General features: G+C 50.0%; 1 protein-coding gene across 1 annotated transcript; it reads left to right on the forward strand.

Annotated features, from left to right (window-relative positions):
- Positions 1-1702: 1702 nt before the first annotated feature.
- On the forward strand, positions 1703-18309 carry TMED6 (transmembrane p24 trafficking protein 6). The gene is made up of 4 exons (XM_063946241.1): positions 1703-1906; positions 17003-17129; positions 17565-17713; positions 18076-18309. The coding sequence occupies exons 1-4, from the start codon at positions 1706-1708 to the stop codon at positions 18307-18309; spliced, it is 711 nt and encodes a 236-aa protein (XP_063802311.1). The 5' UTR covers positions 1703-1705.
- The last annotated feature ends 1539 nt before the right edge of the window (positions 18310-19848 follow it).

A 19848-nucleotide genomic window follows, 5' to 3' on the forward strand; every position in this document is an offset into this window, starting at 1 on the left:
CTGTACTGGTAGTGCCCACAGTGGTAGTGCCCCTTATATAGAGCCCATAGTAGTGGTGCCCCTTATGCAATGCCCCCAGTAGTAGTGCCCCTTATGTCCCCAGGAGTGATGCCCCTTATGAAGTGCCCCCTTTACACTGCCCTCATTAGTAGTGCCAACATTAGTAATGCCCTTAATGGTAATGCCCCCAGTAGTTTAGCCCCTGTAGTTATGCCCCCAGTAGTAATGCGCCCCTGTAGTTTATCCCCATGTAATTTGCCCCAAGTAGTAATGCCCCCAGTAGCTTGCTCCCTTGTAGCTTGCCCCCTTGTAGTTTGCCCCCAGTAGTTAGCCCCATGTAGTTTGCCCCCAGTAGTTTAGCCTCCCTGTAGTTTAGTCCCCTGTAGTTATGCCCCCAGTAGCTTGCCCCCTTGTAGTTAGCCCCCCAGTAGCTTGCCCCCTTGTAGTTAGCCCCCCTGTAGTTATGCCCCCAGTAGTTTAGCCCCCCTGTAGTTTGCCCCCAGTAGTTTAGCCCCCCTGTAGTTATGCCCCCAGTAGTAGTCACACATGTTTAAAAACAAAACAAAAAATACACCATACTTACCAAGCCCCGCTCCCGCGTCTGTCCGCTGTGATCCTCCCAGTGTCCGGCTCCCCAGCACTATGAGAGACACGTCATGACATCTCTCCCATAGCGCGCACTGACAGAGGCGGGAGCCGGAGCTCAGTAGTGAGCTCCTTCCGCCGGCTGCCGCTGTGCAGGGAGAGCCGGGCGCCGCTGGTAACACAATCTCACCGGGTGTCCGGCATCTCCCTGTGGCGCCGGCACACATCGGGTGAGGTGGAACTGCGTTCCGTCTCCAAGTGGAACTGACTGAACGCAGTTTCGCCCTGTTCCGGCTCACTTTGACCCCTGCACATAGGGCTTCAGGGTGTGATCGCTGCTGTTGCTCAGCTCCCCCCCCCCCCCATCCCTTTATCCTTGTTTGTGCAAAAAAAAAATAATGGATGTGGTAAGGAGGGTCAATAGCAACTAGGTCGAAAGTGTCTAGGTCGACCTCTATTAGTCGACAGTAACTAGGTCGACAGGATCTGTAGGTCGACAGGGTCTAGGTCGACAGGTCAAAAGGTCAACATGAGTTTTTAACGGTTTTTTAGGTGCCGTTTTCTCCGTACAGTGACCGGGAACCCCAATTAATACACCATGTCCCGTCGCATGGCTCGGGCTTCAGGCAAGGTGCCTCGTTGCACTCAACACAGGTTACCATTCCCAATCGTAGTCCGTGTGGATCGGTAAGTATGAAAAAAAAAATGAAAAAAATTGTGAAAAACTCATGTCGACCGTTTGACCTGTCGACCTAGAACATGTTGATCTAGAGACCCTGTCGACCTACTTACTGTCAACCTAGAGACCGGATCCCAAAAAATAGCCAATATTTTATCATCAGAATGAAACATGTGCATAGCGTATTGCTATGTGGAAACCGGCATTAGCATAAGGTAGTAAATCAGGTTCCTGCAGCTGCGCCCCTCAATCAGCCCCAGTGCGAGCAGGCTGGCCCCGTTGCGCAGAGGGGATGTGAGTGTGATGTCACACAGCGCTGTCACGCTCCTCTCAGCCTGGGCTGCTCCTGTGTCAGTGCCACTCAGAGGGCTGGACAGGTTAATGATTGCTGAGGTGTACACCAGCTGCAGTGCTCAGTCCCTGCCTGTACCCGGGCACACCATGCTCTCCGTCGCCGTGCTCCTCCTGGTGCTGCTGTGCCCAGGCTTGCCGCAGAAGTCCGAGCCACTCAGCGGCCCCAACTCGCAGCCGGTATTCCGCGGAGCCGATCGCTACGACTTCGCCGTCTTGGTGGGACCTGCGGGGACGGAATGCGTCTGGCACTTTGCACATCAGAGTGGCAATTTCTACTTTGGCTACGAGGTAAGGGAACATTGCCACAACATATATGTCCTGTACGTCCAATGACTGCCCAGTCTCTGTATGTGCCAGCTGCTGGCTGAGACACGGCAGACGGGCACATGTAAACGCTGCTGGTGCCCCGCCATTCCAATACTTCATCCCTGCATTTATATTCCTGCATTTATCCCGGCGGCATTAGGGATTTGTGTACAAAATGCTGCGTTATACTAGAGATGTGCGGGTTCGGAATTACTTGGTTCTTAACGCCAAATTAGCGCCAGTTCGGATTTATCCGGATTTTCTTATTGGCTATCCAAAACACGTGACAGACGGATAGCCAAAGATCTACCTCCATCTGTTGCAATGGTTGTCAGGACATATTGGGACTTGTAGTTCCACAACAGCTGGCGAGATACAGGTCTACAGTCAATGTTACATGCCACTTAGACGTTACATGTGTTCCCCATAAGAGATGGTTTGTGTGCTGCACATATGGGTGACATGTTGCCTGTGAAGTCACTATGACGGGTCATGATTACAGGGATCTATAGCGTCCTCTTAGAGATCCAGTTATTAGGTCTCAGACAATGGATCTGTAGGACTACACGGTGCTTTCCTGTAGTAGCTCGTGCTGATGCAACGACTGAAGCCGCAACATCTGCTGCCAGCCAAAAACGTTCTCAGGAGCACCTTATCACTCCCAGCAAGGTGACCCCTCGCTTTCCCCAGCCCGCTGTGTGTGAGAACACCGTCCCTGAGCACAGATATTCTCTCACCTGCAAATAAGGTGTTTCTACAGCACCGAATACGTTATATTGTGTATCAATGGGAACAACGCAGATTTGTTCTGTTCTATGCGCCTGATTATGAGGTGGCAGTAAAGTAAAACAGAGCAAGTAACCCAAGTAACCATGCTGTAATGCAAGGGGGGCAAATACATTTGCTGCTTAATACTGGCGGCTTCTGCAGGCAAGGTAAATACTGGCGGCTTCTGCGTGCAGGGTAAATACTGGCGGCTTCTGCGTGCAGGGCAAATACTGGCGGCTTCTGCTCGCAGGGTAAATACTGGCGGCTTCTGCATGCAGGGTAAATACTGGCGGCTTTGCGTGCAGGGTAAATACTGGCGGCTTCTGCGTGCAGGGTAAATACTGGAGGATTCTGCATGCATGGTAAATACTAGCGGCTTCTGCGTGCAGGGTAAATACTGGCGGCTTCTGCGTGCAGGGTAAATACTGGCGGCTTCTGCGTGCAGGGTAAATACTGGCAGCTTCTGCACGCAGGGTGAATATGGCGGCTTCTGCACGCAGGGTGAATACTGGCAGCTTCTGCGTGCAGGGTAAATACTGGCGCTTTCTGCGTGCATGGTGAATACTGACGCTTTCTGTGTGCAGGGTGAATACTGTCGCTTTCTGCGTGCAGGGTGAATACTGGCGGCTTCTGCACGCAGGGTGAATACTGGCAGCTTCTGCACGCAGGGTAAATACTGGCAGCTTCTGCACGCAGGGTAAATACTGGTGGCTTCTGCACGCAGGGTGAATACTGGCAGCTTCTGCACGCAGGGTAAATACTGGCAGCTTCTGCACGCAGGGTAAATACTGTCAGCTTCTGCACGCAGGGTAAATACTGGTGGCTTCTGCACGCAGGGTAAATACTGGTGGCTTCTGCACGCAGGGTGAATACTGGCAGCTTCTGCGTGCAGGGTAAATACTGGCAGCTTCTGCACACAGGGTGAATACTGGCGGGTTCTGCATGCAGGGTAGATACTGGCGGTTTCTGCGTACAGGGTAAATACTGGCGGCTTCTGCACACAGGGTAGATACTGGAGGTTTCTGTATACAGGGTAAATACTGGCGGCTTCTGCATGCAGGGTAAACACTGGTGGCTTCTGCATGCAGGGTAAATACTGGCGGTTTGTAAATGCTGGCGGTTTCTGCATGCAGGGTAAATACTGGCGGCTTCTGCGTGCAGGGTAAATACTGGCGGCTTCTGCGTGCAGGGTAAATACTGGAGGATTCTGCGTGCATGGTAAATACTGGCGGCTTCTGCGTGCAGGGTAAATACTGGCGGCTTCTGCGTGCAGGGTAAATACTGGCGGCGTCTGCGTGCAGGGTAAATACTGGCGGCTTCTGCGTGCAGGGTGAATATGGCGGCTTCTGCACGCAGGGTGAATACTGGCAGCTTCTGCGTGCATGGTAAATACTGGCGCTTTCTGCGTGCAGGGTGAATACTGACGCTTTCTGCGTGCAGGGTGAATACTGGTGCTTTGTGCGTGCAGGGTGAATACTGGCGGCTTCTGCACGCAGGGTAAATACTGGCGGTTTCTGCACGCAGGGTTAATACTGGTGGCTTCTGCACGCAGGGTAAATACTGGTGGCTTCTGCACGCAGGGTGAATACTGGCAGCTTCTGCGTGCAGGGTAAATACTGGCAGCTTCTGCACACAGGGTGAATACTGGCGGGTTCTGCATGCAGGGTAGATACTGGCGGGTTCTGCGTACAGGGTAAATACTGGCGGCTTCTGCACACAGGGTAGATACTGGAGGTTGCTGTATACAGGGTAAATACTGGCGGCTTCTGCATGCAGAGTAAACACTGGCGGCTTCTGCATGCAGGGTAAATACTGGCGGTTTATAAATGCTGGCGGTTTCTGAATGCAGGGTAAATACTGGCGGCTTCTGCATGCAGGGTAAATACTGGCGGTTTCTGCATGCAGGGTAAATACTGGCGGTTTCTGCATACAGGGTAAATACTGGCGGTTTCTGCATGCAGGGTAAATACTGGAGGCTTCTGCATGCAGGGTAAATACTGGCGGCTTCTGCATGCAGGGTAAATGCTGGAGGCTTCTAGGAACATACTATACAACAATTAGGCCGATTTGGCAATAACCGGGTGTTCGGCCTGTTGTAGCGTGTAGGCTAGAGCGTATGGCAAATGGCAATAAAATGGTTTAGAGACGCTCGCCTTATCAAATCGGTCAGACCTGCCAGAAGATATCAGCCAAACAGTCCCGATATCCTGCAGTGTAAGTGTGGGCGTTCTCGGGAACCTGTCCGTATTTCCTACGGTTTATCCTGATGACCTCATCCTCCTTGTGGGCGGGCATATGCAAATGCAGCGTCGTGTGTCAGAAAACAGGTAACTTTAAAAAAAAATCACTTAAGCTGGGTACACGATATCATACGATATATTGTTCTGCCGCAGATCGCAAGATATATTGTACGCATTGTATAGTGTGCTAACCCCGTTGCTCGTTCATCGCATGTGCTGCACGTCAGATGGGAAGATGGGTGTTTACACCATGGCCCTCATTCCGAGTTGTTCGCTCGTTATTTTTTTTTCGCTACGGAGCGATTAGTCACAAACTGCGCATGCGCAATGTTCGCAGTGTGCCTGCGCCAAGTAAATTTGCACAAAAGTAAGTTTTACTCACGGCATAACAAGGTTTTTTCATCGTTCTGCTGATCGTAGTGTGATTGACAGGAAGTGGGTGTTTCTGGGCGGAAACTGACCGTTTTCTGGGAGTGTGCGAAAAAACGCATGCGTGTCAGGGAAAAACGCGTGAGTGTCTGGAGAAACGGGGGAGTGGCTGGGCGAACGCTGGGTGTGTTTGTGACGTCAAACCAGGAACGAAACTGACTGAACTGATCGCAGTGTAGGAGTAAGTCTCGAGCTACTCAGAAACTGCTAAGAAATTTCTATTCGCAATTCTGCTAAGCTAAGATACACTCCCAGAGGGCGGCGGCCTAGCGTGTGCAATGCTGCTAAAAGCAGCTAGCGAGCGAACAACTCGGAATGAGGGCCCATATCAAGTTGACGGCTGGTCAGTCCCACATCAGTAAAACAGAATGCAAGTTGCTCATATCAATTTTACAATATACTTCAGGTGATTGAAAGGGAGGGGTAATTCTAAGCAAGAGACAGAATGGGGATTAACCCCGGTGCCCCCAGCCCACCAAACTATACTATATACTGTATAATAGAAATGCAGAGGTCTTAGGGGTCTATTTACTAAGCCGTGGATGGAGATAAAGTTGCTGGAGATAAAGTACCAGCCAATCAGCTAATAACTGTTATTTTTCAAACACAGCATATGACATGACAGTTAGGAGCTGATTGACTGGTACTTTATCTCCATCCAAGGCCTAGTCAATAGACCCCTTAGTTACATATATCTGCAGAAATATGGAAAAGCCACCAGGCCCTGACAAAGCTCCTCTGATGCTGGTGGTTCCTAATACTATATCTGAGCCTGGGGTGCAGAACCCCACAAACAGACACAGGCCAGCCACCCCAGGGCAGCACCCCTGAGAGAGGGTAAAGTGTTAGTATGTGGCAAATGGAAAGCAAAATCTCTATACAAAAAGTGATACACTAGTGATGGTGTCATTAAAAGACCTATAGGATTAATTAAAGGGGGGGCTAAATAAATATTATAGTGTGCACAGCAGCCCGACCACTCCAATCCAGGGGGACCGCACCCCAGACCCATCCTCAGTACTAATAATAATAATAATAACAGCACTTCTGGGTCATATAAGATATGACAATGCCACATGATAATGGCACCTAACAAATATATCCAAATTGAGAGCTAACTTACCTGGAGCCACCCCTAGGATCTCCATATGGCACTGTAAGAACCAGCATGCCCTCCAAACACTGGTCCCATCTATGCCTCTTACACTAGCAAATCAGAATGCACGTTGCTCATATCAATTTTACAATCACATATCTGGCAATAGCGGCCAGTCCCATATCGGGCAATAGCGGCCAGTCCCATATCGGGCAATAGCGGCCAGTCCCATATCGGGCAATAGCGGTCAGTCCCATATCGGGCAATAGTGGCCAGTCTCATATCGAGCAATAGCGGTCAGTCCCATATCGGGCAATAGCGGTCAGTCCCATATCGGGCAATAGTGGCCAGTCTCATATCGGGCAATAGCGGCCAGTCTCATATCGAGCAATAGCGGGCAGTCTCATATCGGGCAATAGTGGCCAGTCTCATATCGAGCAATAGCGGCCAGTCTCATATCGGGCAATAGCGGCCAGTCCCATATCGAGCAATAGCGGCCAGTCCCATATCGAGCAATAGCGGCCAGTCCCATATCGAGCAATAGCGGCCAGTCCCATATCTGGCAATAGTGGTCAGTCCCATATCGGGCAATAGCGGTCAGTCCCATATCGGGCAATAGCGGTCAGTCCCATATCGGGCAATAGTGGTCAGTCCCATATCGGGCAATAGCGGTCAGTCCCATATCGGGCAATAGCGGTCAGTCCCATATCGAGCAATAGCGGTCAGTCCCATATCGGGCAATAGCGGCCAGTCTCATATCGGGCAATAGTGGTCACTCCCATATCGGGCAATAGTGGTCAGTCCCATATCGGGCAATAGCGGCCAGTCCCATATCGGGCAATAGCGGCCAGTCTCATATCGGGCAATAGCGGTCAGTCCCATATCGGGCAATAGCGGTCAGTCCCATATCTGGCAATAGCGGTCAGTCCCATATCCGGCAATAGCGGCCAGTCCCATATCGAGCAATAGCGGCCAGTCTCTTATCAGGCAATAGCGGCCAGTCCCATATCGAGCAATAGCGGCCAGTCCCATATCGAGCAATAGCGGCCAGTCCCATATCGAGCAACAGCGGCCAGTCCCATATCTGGCAATAGTGGCCAGTCCCATATCGAGCAATAGCGGCCAGTCTCATATCAGGCAATAGCGGCCAGTCCCATATCGAGCAATAGCGGCCAGTCCCATATGGAGCAATAGCGGCCAGTCCCATATCTGGCAATAGTGGTCAGTCCCATATCTGGCAATAGCGGTCAGTCCCATATCGGGCAATATCGGTCAGTCCCATATCGGGCAATAGCGGTCAGTCCCATATCAGGCAATATTGGCCAGTCCCATATCGGGCAATAGTGGCCAGTCTCATATCGGGCAATAGTGGTCAGTCCCATATCTGGCAATAGCGGCCACTCCCATATCGAGCAATAGCGGCCAGCCTTATATCGGACAATAGTGGCCAGTCCCATATCGGGCAATAGTGGCCAGTCCCATAGCTGGCAATAGCGGCCAGTCCCATATCTGGCAATAGTGGCCAGTCCCATAACGGGGAATAGTGGTCAGTCCCATATCTGGCAATAGTGGCCAGTCCCATATCTGGCAATAGCGGCCAGTCCCATATCTGGCAATAGTGGCCAGTCCCATAACGGGGAATAGTGGCCAGTCTCATATCGGGCAATAGTGGTCAGTCCCATATCTGGCAATAGTGGTCAGTCCCATATCGGGGAATAGCGGTCAGTCTCATATCGGGCAATAGCGGCCAGTCTCATATCAGGCAATAGCGGCCAGTCCCATATCGGTCAATAGCGGCCAGTCCCATATCGGGTAATAGCGGCCAGTCCCATATCGGTCAATAGTGGCCAGTCCCATATCGGTCAATAGTGGCCAGTCCCATATCGGTCAATAGTGGCCAGTCCCATATCTGGCAATAGTGGCCAGTCCCATATCTGGCAATAGTGGCCAGTCCCATATCTGGCAATAGTGGCCAGTCCCATATCTGGCAATAGTGGTCAGTCCCATATCGGGCAATAGCAGTCAGTCCCATATCCGGCAATAGCAGTCAGTGTCATACCGGATAATAGCAGTCAGTGTCATACCGGATAATAGCAGTCAGTGTCATATAGGGGAATAGCAGTCAGTCCCATGTCAGGCAATAGCGGTCAGTGTCATATTGGGTAATAGCAGTCAGTCTCATCGGGCAATAGTGGTCGGTCTCATATCGGAGTAAGCAATGTATTCTCTCACTGGTGCTGGATGTAAATTATTATTATTATTATCCTTTATATGGCGCCACAAGGGTTCCGCAGCGCCCAATTACAGAGTACATATGCACATAATCAAAACAGGAAAACAGTGACTTACAGTTGAAGACAATATAGGACAAGTACGGGGTAACTAAGCATAACTACACTAGTAAACGACATAGAGCTAAATTCCAAGGTGGCCAAAAAATAAGAATTTACTCACCGGTAATTCTATTTCTCGTAGTCCGTAGTGGATGCTGGGAACTCCGTAAGGACCATGGGGAATAGACGGGCTCCGCAGGAGACTGGGCACTCTATAAGAAAGATTTGGTACTATCTGGTGTGCACTGGCTCCTCCCTCTATGCCCCTCCTCCAGACCTCAGTTAGGATACTGTGCCCGGAAGAGCTGACACAATAAGGAAGGATTTTGAATCCCGGGTAAGACTCATACCAGCCACACCAATCACACCGTATAACTCGTGATATGAAACCCAGTTAACAGTATGAAATACAACTGAGCCTCTCAACAGATGGCTCAACAATAACCCTTTAGTTAGGCAATAACTATATACAAGTATTGCAGACAATCCGGACTTGGGATGGGCGCCCAGCATCCACTACGGACTACGAGAAATAGAATTACCAGTGAGTAAATTCTTATTTTCTCTAACGTCCTAGTAGATGCTGGGAACTCCGTAAGGACCATGGGGATTATACCAAAGCTCCCAAACGGGCGGGAGAGTGCGGATGACTCTGCAGCACCGAATGAGAGAACTCCAGGTCCTCCTCAGCCAGGGTATCAAACTTATAGAATTTAGCAAACGTGTTTGCCCCTGACCAAGTTGCAGCTTGGCAAAGTTGTAAAGCCGAGACCCCTCGGGCAGCCGCCCAAGATGAGCCCACCTTCCTCGTGGAATGGGCTTTCACTGATTTAGGATGCGGCAATCCAGCCGCAGAATGCGCCAGCTGAATTGTGCTACAAATCCAGCGAGCAATAGTCTGCTTAGAAGCAGGAGCACCTATCTTGTTGGGTGCATACAGGATAAAAAGCGAGTCAGTTTTTCTGACTACAGCCGTCCTGGAAACATAAATTTTCAAGGCCCTGACTACGTCCAGTAACTTGGCATCCTCCAAGTCCCTAGTAGCCGCAGGCACCACAATAGGTTGGTTCAAGTGAAAAGCTGATACCACCTTAGGGAGAAGCTGGGGACGAGTCCTCAATTCTGCCCTATCCATATGGAAAATCAGATAAGGGCTCTTACACGACAAAGCCGCCAATTCTGACACACGCCTGGCCGAAGCCAAGGCCAATAACATGACCACTTTCCACGTGAGATACTTCAGATCCACGGTTTTAAGTGGTTCAAACCAATGTGATTTTAGGAAACTCAATACCACATTGAGATCCCAAGGTGCCACAGGAGGCACAAAAGGGGGCTGAATATGAAGCACTCCCTTTACAAAAGTCTGAACTTCAGGCAGTGAAGCCAGTTCTTTCTGGAAGAAAATCGACAGAGCCGAAATCTGGACCTTAATGGAACCCAATTTTAGGCCTATAGTCACTCCTGACTGTAGGAAGTGCAGAAAACGACCCAGCTGAAATTCCTCTGTAGGGGCCTTCCTGGCCTCACACCACGCAACATATTTTCGCCAAATGCGGTGATAATGGTTTGCGGTTACTTCTTTCCTGGCTTTTATCAGCGTAGGAATGACTTCCTCCGGAATGCCCTTTTCCTTTAGGATCCGTAATTCAACCGCCATGCCGTCAAACGCAGCCGCGGTAAGTCTTGGAACAGACCGGGCCCCTGCTGTAGCAGATCCTGTCTGAGCGGTAGAGGCCATGGGTCCTCTGATAACATTTCTTGAAGTTCCGGGTACCAAGCTCTTCTTGGCCAATCCGGAACCACGAGTATCGTTCTTACTCCTCGCCTTCTTATTATTCTCAGTACCTTTGGTATGAGAGGCAGAGGAGGGAACACATAAACCGACTGGTACACCCACGGTGTTACTAGAGCGTCCACAGCTATCGCCTGAGGGTCCCTTGACCTGGCGCAATATCTCTTTAGCTTTTTGTTGAGGCGGGACGCCATCATGTCCACCTGTGGCCTTTTCCAACGGTTTACCAACAGTTGGAAGACTTCTGGATGAAGTCCCCACTCTCCCGGGTGTAGGTCGTGTCTGCTGAGGAAGTCTGCTTCCCAGTTGTCCACTCCCGGAATGAACACTGCTGACAGTGCTAGTATGTGATTTTCCGCCCATCGGAGAATCCTTGTGGCTTCTGCCATCGCCACCCTGCTTCTTGTGCCGCCCTGTCGGTTTACATGGGCGACTGCCGTGATGTTGTCTGATTGGATCAGAACTGGCTGGTTTTGAAGCAGAGGCCTTGCCTGACTTAGGGCATTGTAAATGGCCCTTAGTTCTAGAATGTTTATGTGTAGGGACGACTCCTGACTGGACCAAAGTCCCTGGAAATTTCTTCCCTGTGTGACTGCGCCCCAGCCCCGAAGGCTGGCATCCGTGGTCACCAGGACCCAGTCCTGTATGCCGAATCTGCGGCCCTCTAGAAGATGAGCACTCTGCAGCCACCACAGTAGAGACACCCTGGTCCTTGGAGACAGGGTTATCAGTTGATGCATCTGAAGATGCGATCCTGACCACTTGTCCAAGAGGTCCCACTGGAAGGTCCTTGCATGGAACCTGCCGAATGGAATTGCTTCGTATGAAGCCACCATTTTTCCCAGGACTCGTGTGCAGTGATGCACCGATACCCGTTTTGGTTTTAGGAGGTCTCTGACTAGAGATGACAGCTCCTTGGCTTTCTCCTGCGGGAGAAACACTTTTTTCTGTTCTGTATCCAGAATCATCCCCAGGAACAGTAAACGTGTGGAAGGAACCAGTTGTGACTTTGGAATGTTTAGAATCCAGCCATGTTGTTGTAGCACTTCCCGAGATAACGCTACTCCGACCAGTAACTGTTCCCTGGACCTCGCCTTTATTAGGAGATCGTCCAAGTACGGGATAATTAAAACTCCCTTTTTTCGAAGGAGTATCATCATCTCTGTCATTACCTTGGTAAACACCCTCGGTGCCGTGGACAGTCCAAACGGTAGTGTCTGGAATTGGTAATGGCAGTCCTGTACCACAAATCTGAGGTACTCCTGGTGAGGAAGGTAAATTGGGACATGCAGGTAAGCACCCTTGATGTCCAGGGATACCATGTAATCCCCCTCGTCTACGCTTGCAATAACCGCCCTGAGCGATTCCATCTTGAACTTGAATCTTTTTATGTATGTGTTCAAGGATTTTAAATTTAAAATGGGTCTTACCGAACCGTCCGGTTTCGGTACCACAAACAGTGTGGAATAGTAACCCCGTCCTTGTTGAAGTAGGGGTACTTTGACTATCACTTGCTGGGAATACAGCTTGTGAATTGCCTCTAGTACAGCCTCCCTGCCTGAGGGAGTTGTCGGTAAGGCCGATTTGAGGAAACGGCGGGGGGGAGGCGCCTCGAATTCCAGCTTGTACCCCTGAGATACTACTTGAAGGATCCAGGGATCCACCCGTGAGCGAACCCACTGATCGCTGAAATTTTTGAGGCGGCCCCCCACCCACCGTACCTGGCTCCGCCTGTGGAGCCCCACCGTCATGCGGTGGATTTGGATGAAGCGGGGGAGGACTTTTGTTCCTGGGAACCTGCTGCGTGGTGCAGCTTTTTTCCCCTTCCTCTGCCTCTAGACAGAAAGGACCCGCCTTTTCCCCGCCTGTTTTTCTGGGGTCGAAAGGACTGTACCTGATAATACGGCGCTTTCTTAGGCTGTGAGGGGACATGGGGCAAAAATGCTGACTTCCCAGCTGTTGCTGTGGAAACAAGGTCTGAGAGACCATCCCCGAATAACTCCTCACCCTTATAAGGCAAAACTTCCATGTGCCTTTTAGAATCTGCATCCCCTGTCCACTGCCGAGTCCATAAGCCTCTCCTAGCAGAAATGGACAATGCACTTATTCTAGATGCCAGCCGGCAGATCTCCCTCTGTGCATCTCTCATGTATAAGACTGAGTCTTTTATATGCTCTACGGTTAGCAATATAGTGTCCCTGTCTAGGGTGTCAATATTTTCTGACAGGGAATCTGACCAAGCAGCAGCAGCACTGCACATCCACGCTGAAGCAATAGCTGGTCTCAGTATAACACCAGTGTGTGTATATATAGACTTTAGGATAGCCTCCTGCTTTCTATCAGCAGGTTCCTTTAGGGCGGCCGTATCCGGAGACGGTAGTGCCACCTTCTTAGACAAACGTGTGAGCGCTTTATCCACCCTAGGGGGAGTTTCCCAACGTGACCTATCCTCTGGCGAGAAAGGGAACGCCATTAGTAATTTTTTTGAAATCACCAATTTTTTATCGGGGGAAGCCCACGCTTCTTCACACACTTCTTTTAATTCTTCAGATGGGGGAAAAACTATTGGTAGTTTTTTCTCCCCAAACATAATACCCTTTTTTGAGGTACCTGGGTTTATATCAGAAATGTGTAATACCTCTTTCATTGCCTCAATCATGCAACGAATGGCCCTAGTGGACATTAAACTTGACTCATCGTCGTCGACACTGGTATCAGTATCCGTGTCGACATCTGTGTCTGCCATCTGAGGTAGTGGGCGTTTTAGAGCCCCTGATGGCCTTTGAATTATCTGGGCAGGCACGAGCTGAGAAGCCGGCTGTCCCGTATTTGGCATGTCATCAAATTTTTTATGTAAGGAGTCGACACTTGCACGTAATTCCTTCCATAAGTCCATCCACTCAGGTGTCTGCCCCGCAGGGGGTGACATCACATTTATAGGTATCTGCTCCGCCTCCACATAAGCCTCCTCATCAAACATGTCGACACAGCCGTACCGACACACCGCACACACACAGGGAATGCTCTTAAAGGAGACAGGACCCCACAAAAGCCCTTTGGGGAGACAGAGAGAGAGTATGCCAGCACACACCAGAGCGCTATATAATGCAGGGACTAACTGAATTATGTCCCCTATAGCTGCTATAATATTTACTGCGCCTAAATTTAGTGCCCCCCCTCTCTTTTTTACCCTTTTCTATAGTGTAGACTGCAGGGGAGAGAGTCAGGGAGCTTCCTTCCAGCGGAACTGTGAGGGAAAAATGGCGCCAGTGTGCTGAAGGAGATGGCTCCGCCCCTTTTTCGGCTGACTTTTCTCCCGCTTTTTTCTGTATTCTGGCAGGGGTAATTATCACATATATAGCCTCTGGGGCTATATATTGTGATTATTTTGCCAGCCAAGGTGATTTTATTGCTGCTCAGGGCGCCCCCCCCCCAGCGCCCTGCACCCTCAGTGACCGGAGTGTGAAGTGTGTATGAGGAGCAATGGCGCACAGCTGCAGTGCTGTGCGCTACCTTGGTGAAGACTGAAGTCTTCTGCCGCCGATTTTCCGGACCATCTTCTTGCTTCTGGCTCTGTAAGGGGGGCGGCGGCGGCGCGGCTCCGGGAACGAACACCAAGGACGGGTCCTGCGGTCGATCCCTCTAGAGCTAATGGTGTCCAGTAGCCTAAGAAGCCCAAGCTAGCTGCAAGCAGGTAGGTTCGCTTCTTCTCCCCTTAGTCCCTCGATGCAGTGAGCCTGTTGCCAGCAGGTCTCACTGTAAAATAAAAAACCTAAATATATACTTTCTTTCTAGGAGCTCAGGAGAGCCCCTAGTGTGCATCCAGCTCGGCCGGGAACAGAAATCTAACTGAGGTCTGGAGGAGGGGCATAGAGGGAGGAGCCAGTGCACACCAGATAGTACCAAATCTTTCTTATAGAGTGCCCAGTCTCCTGCGGAGCCCGTCTATTCCCCATGGTCCTTACGGAGTTCCCAGCATCCACTAGGACGTTAGAGAAAACTGCGGGATCTGGGCAGTTGAGGATTATTAAAGTAAGAAAAGGATAAGCACATGAGGGAAGAGGGTCCTACTCGTGAGAGCTTACATTCTAAGGGGAGGGGTGGACAGATAGGGGTGACACAGATGGGGTACATAGAGAGCGTGGAACAAAGGGTTAGGATGAGATTTGGCTGGGTTTGGTGAAGAAGTGGGTCTTAAGAGCCCATTTGAAGTTTTGTAGAGAGGTGGAGAGTCTGAGGGGGAGAGGTAAAGAATTCCAGAGAAAGGGAGCAGCACGTGAAAAATCTTGGAGATAGGAGTGGGAGGAAGTAATCAGAAGACAGGAGAGTCGGCGTGCATTAGCAGAGCGAGGAGGACGGGTGGGAGTGTAAAGGGAGATAAGGTCAGAGATGTAGATGGGAGAGGAGTGGGTGAGGGCTTTGTAAGTGAGTGTGAGAAGTTTGAATTGGATTCTGAAAGGGAAGGGAAGCCAGTGAAGGACTTGTAGGAGAGGGGAGGTGGACGTAGTGCGTTTGGGGAGGAAGATGAGCCGGGCAGCAGCATTGAGGATTGATTGGAGTGGAGAGAAGTAATTGTCAGGGAGGCCAGTTAGGAGATTACAGTAGTCCAGTCTGGAAATAATCAGTGAGTGAATAATGATCTTAGTGGCATCCGGGGTGAGAAAAGGTCTGATAGTGGAAATGTTTTTGATATGAAAATTACAGGTTTGTGAGAGGTGCTGAATGTGTGGTTTGAAGGAGAGGGAGGAGTCAAGGATTACACCAAGACAGCGTATCTGGGGGCTAGAGGAGATAGTCGTGCCATCAATGGATAATGAGATTGTGGGAGGTGAGGCTGTGCGGGAGGGTGGGAAGATGATCAGCTCAGTCTTAGACATGTTGAGTTTAAAGGCCAGTACTCACGGGCCGATGTGGAAGAGATGTGTGCTGAGCGAACCGCTCAGCACACATCTCTCCCGCCGTTCAGCACAGCGCAATCTGTGCTGAGCGTGCGGGGGGAGACATGGGGGGGGGGGGAGGCGCTCATTTCACCCAGCGGGTGAAATGAGCGACCTGCTAGATTGGCCTGCATGCAGGCCAATCTAGCACCAGCTATAGCGATGCGCGGGGCTACGCATCACTATCGCTGTGAGGGGTACACACGGAGCGATCATGCTTAAAATCTAAGGAATCTAGTCAGATTGCTTAGATTTTAAGCAGCGATTGCTCCGTGAGTAACCCCCTTAAGAAAGCGCTGGGACATCCAGGAAGAGATAGCAGAAAGACAGTTGGAGGTACGAGTGAGGAGAGCAGGGGAGGACAGGTAGATTTGAGTGTCATCAGCATAGAGGTGGTAATGGAAGTTAAAAGAACTAATGAGTTCACCTAAAGAGGACGTATAGAGAGAGAAAAGGAGAGGACCAAGAACAGAGCCTTGGGGGACACCAACAGTTAGTGGAAGTGGGGGGGAGGTAGCATCATGAGAGGAGACAGAGAATGAACGGTCAGAGAGGTAGGAGGACAGCCAGGAGAGGGCAGTATCACGCAGACCAAGAGAATGAAGGATTTGCAGAAGGAGAGGGTGGTCCACAGCGTCAAAAGCAGCAGGGAGGTCAAGAAGAATAAGCAGAGAGTAGTGGCCCTTAGCTTTGGCTGCGTGGAGGTCACAGCATACTTTTGTGAGGGCAGTTTCAGTGGAGTGGAGAGAACGGAAACCAGACTGGAATGGGTCAAGCAGTGAGTGAGAGGAAAGAAAGGCAGTGAGGCGCTCAAGAAGTTTGGAGGCAAAGGGGAGGACAGAGATGGGTCGATAGTTGGAGAGAGTGTTTGGATCAAGGGTAGGTTTTTTAAGAATAGAGGAGACAAGAGCATGTTTAAAAGCAGAGGGCACAGTGCCTGGTGAGAGGGAGAGATTGAGAAGGTGGGCAAGGTTGGAACAGGCAGAAGGAGAGAGGTAGCGGAGGAGGTGGGAGGGGATAGGGTCAAGTGGGGAGGTTGTGGTGGGGGGGGGGGGGCATGACTTCCTCACCAAATACATGGGAGAAAGATGCCAGAGTTGGTAAGAGGGAAGGGGAGGGGTGGCAAGGGAAAGGTGGTGGCTGGTTGCTGGTCTGGTGGGATGTGATGACCTGACGTATGGAGTCAATCTTGGATGTGAAAAAAGTGGCAAAGCCAAGTGCAGACAATGAGGAAGGGAGAGGAGGTGGTGGTGGGCAGAGGAGGGAGTTAACAGTGGCAAAGAGGCGCCGGGGGTTGGAAGACTGGGTAGAGATGAGGATTTTGAAGTATGATTGTTTAGTGAGGGAAAGAGCAGCACTGAAAGATGAGAGCATAAATTTGAAATGGAGAAAGTCTGCCTTAGAGCGTGATTTCCTCCACTGTCGCTCGGCAGTACGTGAGCATTTTTGAAGATATCTTGTAAATAGATCATTCCTGCAGGTACAATGGACATCAGGAATAATGCAGGACAGATACGTCTCCGCCTCGGCTCACACTCCACAGGGATTTCTCATTGAGACCTCCAAGGATGTACGAGGACAAATCAACTTCCAGACCAAGGAGACTGGTAAGCTCACAGCCGGTCCCTTTCTTCTGACTGCGGCCCACCACCACACTCCGTGCTCCCATTAACTGCAGCCTCCAATGTTTTACAACCTCTTCTATCACTGTTTGGGGTAGTTCTTGCATTTAAGGGCATGTGGCCTGCGTATAATTTCTTTGATAAACTGTTGCAGACTTCATTCTTCATACAGTATTCTCAGGCCTGAGAATTGTCCCACCTCTAAGCATGTACCAGAGTAAGAGTGTGCAGAATAACGTGTTCCTGGTATGTAAAGGGCGGGAATACTTTTGTGTAGTGATAAATGGGGTGCATCAAAGAATTGGACAATGTTCATTATCCAAAAAATTACTTTTTTTTTTTTTTTAAAGACGGTTACTGGGCCCATTCTCCACGCTGTTGCTCCATCTCATGTCACTGCTCTCTCTGTGCTTGTTTTAGGATTTTACCAGCTGTGTGTGAATAACTGGCAGAACCACTTTGGCTCAGTCCAGGTGTACCTCAACTTTGGCGTATTTTACGATGGAGTAGGACCTGAGCATCCTGAGGACCACAGGCAGAAGCTCAACGACACACTGGCAACTATTGAGGTAAGTACTAAAGGTACCACAGTCAATGCGATGGACATTGAACGAGTAGATATCCCAGTACACTTAGTATGTTGGGGGAACAGCTGGAACACCATCTGCCTCCGGGCTTGCCAACCGCACATTAGGCCCCTAGCCGTTACTTATTGTATGCGAGCCACTTCCATGGGTTATAAATGTAGCACTTTTGGGGTGGTGCCACCAACATAGCTAGAACTTCCCCCATGGTCACAACAACGTCAGGAACGTACAACTCCCCAAAACACTTTGCTGATGGTGGACCATGAGAAGTGAAACATTAGGAAGGAGGACAACCCCAAGTTGAGGGCCTGTAATTCTAGCTTCTGCCCTTTGTTCTCCTCCAGGAAAGCGCCCATCTCGTACAGAATCGCGTTCTGCACATGTGGAGATACTATAACTTCGCCCGCATGAGGAGAGGCTCCGACTACTACAGGCTGATGTCCAACTATCACTACGTGAACTGGTGGTCGGCCGGTACCAGCCTGCTAATCGTGGTCTCCGGGGTCCTGCAGCTCCACTTCCTAAAACGCCTTTTCCTGGTGAAGCCCACCACGGAGACACAAAAGCCACGGTGCTGAGGACCCACAGCAGACAAAGAAGAACAACAAGGAATACTTTCTAGGCCTGCATGTAGTGACGTATTAATGTTCTGCTGAAGTTTGGTTTCACATGTGGTCTCTACATTTGTTAGTATTCATTACACCAGTCTTATCCATATTGCTGTCCATGATGGTGTCTATGTAAAGTTATGCTACAGCCGGACTGTCAACATTATTATCCTGCTGGTCCCGCTAGCCAGAGCAGTTTTCCTGGGACTCAGTCTTACAGCCTTCAAAAAAATCCAGATCGGAGTGATGTCGCGGTGACCTCCCCAGTGCCTGCTCGCGTTGGTCAGCTACCGGCTGGTTCTGTATTACCGCATTCCGCAGGGCTCTAAGCTAGGGGAGTAAGAGGGCAGTAACATGCAGTAGATGGCATGGCAGACTTACATATAGAGGAGCGTGGCTGGTGTGTAACACTGCAATCCAATGTAAAAATGTCTTTCACCATAAATGACTGCGTTTGGCTATTGTGCACTTTGTGTAGTGTTTGTCTGCAACCTTCCATTAATCACTTGCAGTAAAGTGGGCACTTCAGTTGGCCGATGTGCCGCAGTGACGTTCTGATAACACATGTTGCCATTCATTACCGCAATGGAGAAGTGACATGCCCCTCCTAAGGTCAATTATTTATTTTTATTACTTTTCATTTTTCTATATCGATTTTTATCAATTCCAGATCGATGAAAATCGATGTTGTGTTTCAGGAGAGAACACACACATACTAACTGGTGATTTTTTTAAATTCATTTTTACATGTCAGTAAATGTGTCTCAGCACTGGAACACAGAGTTAGGGGTCTATTTACTAAGCTTTGGTTGGAGATAAAGTATCAGCTAATCAGCTCCTAACTGTCATTTTTTCAAACACAGTCTGTGACATGGCAGTTAGGAGCTGATTGGCTGGTATTTTCTCTCTCTCCATACAAGGCTTAGTAAATATGCCCCTTAGTGTCGGGCAATTGCCATGGCAACCAGTTCTCACAGCTGATCCAACTTAATAACTGGGCTTATTCCAAGGTAATTCATTATGTCAGCAGCTGCAGATTTTGGGTTCTCTACACAAATAAACAAGAAAAATGAATATATGGAACCTCCGTCCCTTCTCTGCCAGCGTCCTGGCTGGCTCCGCTCCAAACAATAAATATATTATGGAGTGGAAACCAAACGCCGAGAACTTTCTTATAGCGTCAGCCATACCGTCTCCCTGCCAGCGTCCCCTGGCAAACTCACTGACTTATAGAAAGATCTCCTGGAATTCCAGCTTCACGTTAGAAAGCATTACCTTATCTCATTATCTGCCGCCATCTGTAAGAACATTTAGACCACACCTAAGTGGCAGGACCTAATAATTGTGGACCAACCCCCCCTCCCCGTTCGTCCGGCTCCGTCCCAGCAACGCTTCATCTCCTCCATGGAAACGGAGTGTTGCTTGACAGGCAGACGCGAATGCATTTTCTGTGGCCCCGCTGCAGAAAATGCGGGAGCATCTTTTTCTCAATAATTCCGGTTTCCGGTT

This window comes from Pseudophryne corroboree, chromosome 11 (assembly GCF_028390025.1).
Source record: "Pseudophryne corroboree isolate aPseCor3 chromosome 11, aPseCor3.hap2, whole genome shotgun sequence".
Classification (NCBI taxonomy): Eukaryota; Metazoa; Chordata; class Amphibia; order Anura; family Myobatrachidae; genus Pseudophryne; species Pseudophryne corroboree.